The 6990-nt window shown below is 69.3% G+C and overlaps 1 protein-coding gene across 1 annotated transcript; it reads right to left on the reverse strand.

Moving 5' to 3' along the window:
• Nucleotides 1–645: 645 nt before the first annotated feature.
• Nucleotides 646–5866, reverse strand: CD40 (CD40 molecule). Its single transcript, XM_035567173.2, has 9 exons — nucleotides 5656–5866; nucleotides 4109–4190; nucleotides 3409–3534; nucleotides 3163–3306; nucleotides 2858–2957; nucleotides 1891–1952; nucleotides 1652–1750; nucleotides 1217–1242; nucleotides 646–951 (listed from the first exon to the last, which is right to left on the reverse strand). Exons 1-9 carry the CDS (start codon nucleotides 5701–5703, stop codon nucleotides 799–801), a joined length of 840 nt encoding a protein of 279 aa, XP_035423066.1. The 5' UTR covers nucleotides 5704–5866; the 3' UTR covers nucleotides 646–798.
• Nucleotides 5867–6990: the final 1124 nt, after the last annotated feature.

Raw genomic sequence — 6990 nt, forward strand, 5'->3', positions numbered from 1 at the left:
CGGGAGCACCGGTCGGCGTGAACGGGGGGGGCTGGAGGGGCCGGCACAGGCTGCAGGCCGTGCCGCTCACGCACAGCGGGAGAGCGATTAACGTTTAAATACCGGCTTTTTGTCAACGGTGCGGCGGAGAACAACCGCGTGTGACTGCTCCCAGCCTAACGCGGCGGCAGAGCCGGGATCCGCGGGGGGCGCAGGGCGCGGGGCCGGGACCGCGACCCCGCCGCCGGCCGGGGCTGGAAGCCCCCGAGCTCCGGGAACCGGGCCAGGAGCCCCCGCCCCCGCGGGGGGGGCTCGGCCGCCGCCTGCCCCGCCCCGCCCGGTGCCGGTGCCGGTGGCGGTGGCGCAGCTCCATCTTCTGGCGGCGCGGCGGCCCCGCACCCGCCCGGCCGCTGCCGCCCCCCCGCCCCGCAGAAGCCGTGTCGCGGACACGCGTGGGTCCGGGGCTGGCGTTTATTCACCCCGAGCGCGGGCCCGGGGCCGCGGCCCTGCCCCGGCCGCTGCCGCCTGCCCGTCCCGGAGCCCACGGGCCCGGCTCCGGCGGCCGAGCTGGGCGCCCCCCCCCGAGGCTGCCCGGCAGCGCCGCGGCCCCGCCGTCCTGCACCGGCCGCCGGCCCCCTCCGCCACGGCCCCCCCGGCCGGCGGCTGGGCCGGGCGCCGCTGCGGCCCCCTCCCGGTCGTGCCGCGGCCCCACCGCGTCTGCGGCCGGCCGGAGGCTTCACCTCCCTCCCCGGCTGGAGAGGGGGCAGAGCAGAGGGCGCTGCCCCCGGGCTGTGCTCCTGTCAGTGGTGCCCTGCGCCCTCACAGCCTCTCCTGCTCCGAGATGCGGCTCTCCTTGCCGTCTTCCTGGGCCACAGGCTGGCCCCCGAGCAGAGTCTCCTGCACAGGGAAGATGTCCTCCCCGTCTTCCTTGGGCTCCTGTCTCTCCATCTCCCGGGGCACCCCGGCCTCGACCTGCACAGGCGCAGAGCAGGGGTCAGGGGCAGGCCGTCGCACCCCGTCTGCAGCCATCCACAGGCTCCTGCCACGCTCCCACCTCCACCAGGGCCTCACCCTGTGCTTGGTCCCCTGGGGGTCCCTGAGGGGCCCGTCCCTGCGGGGCAGCCATAGGACAGCCCCCACCCCTGCCCAGCCCCTGCTCTGCAGCTCTGCAGCTCTGCTGCTGGCACATCCCCGGCCGTGCCAGAGGGACCCCAACCTGCTCCAGAGGCTGACTCACCTGCTTCGGCACGCGTCGCCTCAGGTCTGGAGGGAAAGAGGAAGAGAAGGCAGCGGTCAGGGAGTGCTCCCACGCTGCAAGCCCTGCGTTGAGCTCTGGGGTCAGAGCCAGGCCGGTGCTGCTGTAGCACGGGTCCTGCAGCTCGCAGTGCCAGCCCGGAAGGGCCGGGTGCCGCGGAGGGGCCCGGCTCTGGCCCTGTCCTCTGGCAGCTGGCCCGGCTCGGGCTGCGGCAGCACAAGTGTGCCTGCAGGCAGGGCACTGCCAGGCTCCAGCAGATGGTGCCCACTGCCGGGCAGCACATGAGGCTCGGGGCAGCCACGCTTTGGTGCCGTCCCCAGAAGGGCTGCCCCAGAATCAGCAGAGCTGCCGACATCCTCCCCACCTTGGCCCAGCCTCTCTGGCCAAGGCTCCGAGGCCCCAGTCCCAGCTCCTCACCTGTGTGGACCAGGCAGTAGATGCAGATGCCCACGAGACAGGTGACGACCGCGGCCGTGATGGGGATCAGCACAGACAGCGAAGAGCGCCTGCCCAACTCTGCCAGGGGAGATGGGATCAGCGGGGTGCTGCCAGCGTTTAGCCACACGGGGCTCCCCCGAGGCCCCCACCTGCTGCCCGCGGCCATGGCAGGAGGTCCCTGCTCCACACAGGTCCAGCCTGCGGCACCAGGCACTTACCACAGATCACATCCGAAGTGTTTGTCCCTTTCTCCTTCAGCACAAGCCCCTTTTCCTCACAGCTGCAGGCAAGAATGAGACATCACCTCAGCAGGAGCCTGGGTATGCAGAGCCCCCGAGAAGGTGCACGGAAAGCAGCAGGCGGTCAGCCTGCTGGGCTCGGGGGGCGGTGGCTGGGGGCCCACCCGGCACTGGGGCCCATGCTGTGGGATGGGGATGCCAGGCTCCTAGCACAGTCCTGCTCCAGGGTCCTGGACAGGACCAGAGGGAGTGTAGATTTGAGACCTGCACTGACAGAGAGACCCTGGGGCTTGGGCACTTCAGCTGTTGCAGAGCAGCTCAGAGATAGCTTGATGATAGGCTACAAGTGGCTCCATGGGGAGGTAATTTCTGGCCGCAGATATAAGCAAAGTGAAATCCAATGGCTGGCAACTGAAGTGAGACTAATTCAGTCCGGAAGTAGGGCTCACATTTCTAGCAGGGAGTGCAAGTAACCCTTGAGCAGCTTTCTACAGACGGGCGAGCTGCCAGCCCATGGCAACCTCAAACCCCAGCTCCCCTGCAGGGAGGGCAGGCGCCTCGGCCAGTAGCCACAGCCAAGCAGCATGCTGGGAGGCAGAGCCTGTGCAGGGCTGGTGGGACCCCATGGCCCCTGTTCCTGGCTCTGCAGTGCAGAAGGCAGCGCGGACACCCCTGAACGGGCTGACGCTCTGTGCACGCACCAAGGGATGGTCACAAGTGCCTGGATACCTGCCTCCAAATGGGCCACGCCACCCCCAGCCTCACTGCGCTCACTGCTCTGCTCCCCTCGCTCCTGCCCTATGCCATCCCCATGCTGCGTCCCTCAGAGACTGTCCCAGCGTTTGGTCCACAGGTCCCCTCCAGAGGCTAGCAGCAGGGGACATGCCAACAGGGATGTGGCACAGCCAGGTATGGGATGGGCATAAGATGTGGTCAGCACTCAGACCTTGTCCAGCGGTAGCATGGCTCGGTTTTGGAAGAGACGTTGGAGAAGGTGCCTTCTGGACAGGGCTCACAGGGGGACGACGTCCGAGCCACGGCCTTGGCTGGAAAGGAACAGAGGTTGCAGGAAGTTTTGGAACAGAGCAGCCTCTCCCGTGGCGATGCCGCCAGGCACAGCAGCAGCGCAGCTCCCCTGAAGCTCTGCTGGGAGCCCCGTGCCACGGAAGCACCCCGTGCTTGGGAGGGCCTGAGGCTGATGCTGGCAGTACGTCGGTCCCCAGGGGGAGGGCGAGAGCTTCTGAGTCTCACCTGCCACAAACCCAAAGCCCTGCTTGCAGGGCTGGTTCTCCACGCAGGTCTGGCAGCTGGTGTCTGAGCAGTGCATGCCGGCCTGGCACTGGCACACCGTGTTGTGCGTCGCGTTTCCCTGCGTCTTCACAATGAGGCCGGTGTCTGGGCAAAGGGGCAAGGTGAGGCACCAGACAGGTGAGCCCGGGCAGACACTAGCCCCTGTGGCACCACATGCTGGGGCCAGCGTGAGCACGGAGCACTTACTGTCTTCACAGATGTCATGGGGGGTGCAGTGCCGCTCCTTGGTCCAGCTCTGCTGATAGTGTCCACTCTCACACCGGATGCAGACAGAGTCTTCTGTGGCATTGCATTCAGAGACCAGCTTTTCCCCTGCAAGTGAGGTAGGGGCAAGTAAGTGCTGGTGAGGCAGGGGCAAGGGAGCTTTCCCCCTGCATGCAGCAGCTCTGCCAGCAGGATACAGCAGCGCTGGACGCTGTGGATGCCAGGGCCGCTGTGGCACATTTGTTCAATTGCTGGATGTTGCTCCAGCAGCCAGGGCTGCAGGGGCCAGCCCAGGGCTGGGCAGGAGGTGCTGGGGGCTGCAGCAGGAGAGTAGGGCAGGTGTTCACTGCCTCCAGCACGCCAGGGACTGGAAGCCAATCTGGCCATGCCAGCAGGAGTAGCGGTCCCTGCAAGCTGCCTGTGCCATGGGATCCTGCGGCTGCAGGAGCTCAGACTGTGCAAGGGAGCCCCTGCAGACTTGGTGAGGTGCAGGGGGTCTCAGGGAACCCACAAGGTCCCCAGCTGCTCCAGCACTAGGTGACAGTGGGAGGTGAGCCTGTTGGCGCTGCTGGCGGGGGGCGGCTCACTTGAAGCAAGCGGGGCTGGCTCTGGCCGTGGCCATGCAGTTGGCTCTGGCATAGCTGGGCCTCAGGGGCCCAGGAAGGGGAAGGCGTCTCCATACCTGGCTGACAGCGGTTGCAGCACTTGCCCTTGTGCTCATACTGCTTATCAGAGCATCTTACGGCGTCACCAGGCCCCCAGCACTGGAAGAGATGAGACTTGTGAAATGACACTACTCCGCCACGCTCCTGCATGGCCACAGCTGCTGGCATGCGTGTTCCAACTCACGTGCTCACCCACGCCCTGAGGTGAGGTCTTCCCTGCACCACGCTTCCCATGCCTGCACTAACCACAGACCACAGCAGAGCCGCCCGCGCTGCCTGGTGCTACCAGTGCTCTCTTTGAAGTGGGATGGCAGCAACTCTGGCAGGGTGGCCCCATGTTTCCCCAGATTTTCTACCAGGCTGCACATCACCTTGGGCCCCTGCCACTGCCCACAGCGCTGCAGCACTGGCCAGGGGGAGCAGCGTCAACTAAGACACCCAACCCAGCGGAGCATGGCCAGCCTGGTGGGGAAGGAAGCAGGGAGCTGTCCTTGTCCTGGGGGCTCAGATCTCAAGCCAGTCCGGGGGTAGGAGGACACCTGTGTCATCGTCCCTCATGAGGCGCGAGCCCAGCACTGCGCACCTCTGGCAGAGTGGCTGCGCCTGGTGAGTCTGCCAGGCCCGGGGAGAAGGATGGAAGCCCAGCAGGGCCCTGGAGCAAAAAGGCTGCGAGAACTCATAGTGAAGGAGGGCTGGGAGCCAGGCCTGCAGCAGCCCCGTGCACTGCAGACCCCTCATGGGGTCCCGCGGGCAGCCCTGGTGCCACGGTGCAGCTCTGCCCGAGGAGCAGCGGGACACCGGAGCTCTGGTGTCAGGACGCCTGACGCTGCAGAGGGGAACTGACCCTGCCACCGTGCGTTTGTGACTTCGGGCAGGAAAGGGAACTGAAAGAGGTGCTCATACGCCCGCCCTGCCTCTGCTCACACCGCCCAGCCCCCCGGGGCCCGTTCCGTGCTCCGAGCCCACGAGACCCCGCGCGCGGGGCCCACGGCCGGGCTGCAGCCCCCGGCCGAGCCAGCGGTGCTCGGCTCTGCCCCAGCCCCTCCGGCAGAGAGCAGAACTGAGCCGGGGGTATCCGCGGGCGGCGACCTGCCTGCCCTGCCCGGCCCTCTCCCCCTCCCCAAATTCACGGCCGCGCTCCAGACACGGGTGATGGGGGTCCCTGGGCAAGGGGAGGCAAGCGGCCGCGGGAAGGCGCGGATAAAGCCGAGCCCTCGCGGGGAATTCCCAGCCGCAGGAATGAGGAACGGCGAAGCTCCGCGCCCGGCAGCCAGGCCCGGGGCGCCCGGCCAGGGTCTCTCCCCCGCAGCCTTCCCGGCACGGGGCTGGGCGATGGCCCCGAGCCCGCTCCCGTCGGGGCCGCAGCGCCGCCGCGGGGCCCGGGCGCGACCCGCGGGGCCGGAGAGGAGCGGAGCGGCCGGACAGAACCGGGCGCTGCCCCCCCGGAGAGCCTCGCCGCCGCCAGGCAGCGCGGGGACCCCGGTGCCGGCCCCGCTGCGGGCCCCGCGGCAGCGACCGGCCCGGCCCGGCCCCGCTCCCCGGCCCCGCGGGACGCCGCACTTACACCCAGCAGCAGCGCGCAGAGCAGCCCCAGCAGCCCGCGCCGCCCCATGGCCCGAGCCGTGCCGATCCGAGCCGAGCCGAGCCGTGCCGCCCCGTGCTGTCCCGTCCCGTCCCGTCCCGTCCCGTCCCGTGCCGTGCCGTGCCGTGCCGCCCCGTCCCGAGCCGAGCCGAGCCGAGCCGAGCCGAGCCGAGCCGGGCGGCGGGGCAGCCCGTATTAACGCCTCGGCCCGTTTCCGCCCAGGAAGGGGCCGCAGGGGCCGCCCATCCTGCAGTCACCGGGCACGGGCTCCCGCCGCCGACTCCCCGCGCCCCCGGGGACTTCCCCGGGCCGCGGAGCGTGGGCAGCCCGGGGCCGAGGGCAGCGCCGTGGGGGGGCGGCCCCGGCCCTACGGGCGCCAGCCCCGCGGTCCCGGGGCAGCCGTGCCCAGCGCCCCGGCTGCGTGGCGGGGCGGGCCGGGGGGAGCTGGGGCAGCTCAGCGCGGGGCACCGCTGGCCGGTGTGGACCACCGGAGCCTGTCCCGCGGGACAGCAGCTCTGCCCCGCCACGGCACCCGGCCCCATGGTGCCTAGCCCTGCCCGGGGTCCCGGCAGAGCGGCTGGGGCTCGGCATCCCTGCGTGGTGGCTCCAGGCGAGCGTAACGCTGCAGCTGGCAGAGGGAAGCCTACTCCTTGGCAGCTCCCTGCCAGCCTCGAGTTGCTGCCCAGCCTGCACCTTCCTGGGTGGACAGGGTGCAGGCCACGGGCAGGACTCAGCTGTGGGCCACGGCAATGGAAGTCTGTGCTGGCCCCAATAACTCATTTCTGAGGCAGAAGTTCAAGGTTTCACTTCATTTTCCCAAAGAAAGATAGTTCAGAGCTGTGGCCCTGGAGAGCCCCTCACTGTTCCCCCAAACTCTGGCGTCTGTGCGGAGTCCCCAGAAATACGTCAGCCAAAAAGGGGAAGAGGCGGAAGGCCTGCAGGGCCCAGCTGTGCCTCTGGTTGGCTGCGGCCTCCGGCTGCATTTCCCTGGGGTCCCCGGAGCAATCCCCGGGGAAGTTCCAAGCTCCTCTGCTCTTGGGAGATTTCCCCGTATCCAGCCTGTGGTGCGTGCCTGGAAGGGGGGGCTTTCAGCGTCCCCCTGCGCCCCGGTCACAGAACGGCACTGCTGCCCTGTCCCCTCCTGCAGCAGTGCCAGCCACCCAGCCACGGCCGCATTGCCCCAGCCCCAGCTGGGAGTCCATCCAGCGCCGGCTGCGCGTGCAGCGGGGCTCAGGCTGCCCCGGTGCCGCCGCTCCCCACGAGCGCTGTTGCCGGTGCCCCGTGAGCCAGCGGTGCCCGCTGTGCCGCTGCCCACCC

Source organism: Cygnus atratus, chromosome 16 (genome assembly GCF_013377495.2).
Source record: "Cygnus atratus isolate AKBS03 ecotype Queensland, Australia chromosome 16, CAtr_DNAZoo_HiC_assembly, whole genome shotgun sequence".
Lineage (NCBI taxonomy): Eukaryota > Metazoa > Chordata > Aves > Anseriformes > Anatidae > Cygnus > Cygnus atratus.

Bases quoted from the DNA above. Each gene is read 5' to 3' on its own strand.
- CD40 (XM_035567173.2), bottom strand. From the start codon at position 5,703: ATGGGGCGGCGCGGGCTGCTGGGGCTGCTCTGCGCGCTGCTGCTGGGT. The intron at 1,243-1,651 runs GTGAGGAGCTGG...CTTTCCCTCCAG, and splicing joins CTACTGCCTGGTCCACACAG to ACCTGAGGCGACGCGTGCCG. The intron at 952-1,216 runs GTGAGTCAGCCT...GCGCCTGTGCAG, and splicing joins GGCGACGCGTGCCGAAGCAG to GTCGAGGCCGGGGTGCCCCG.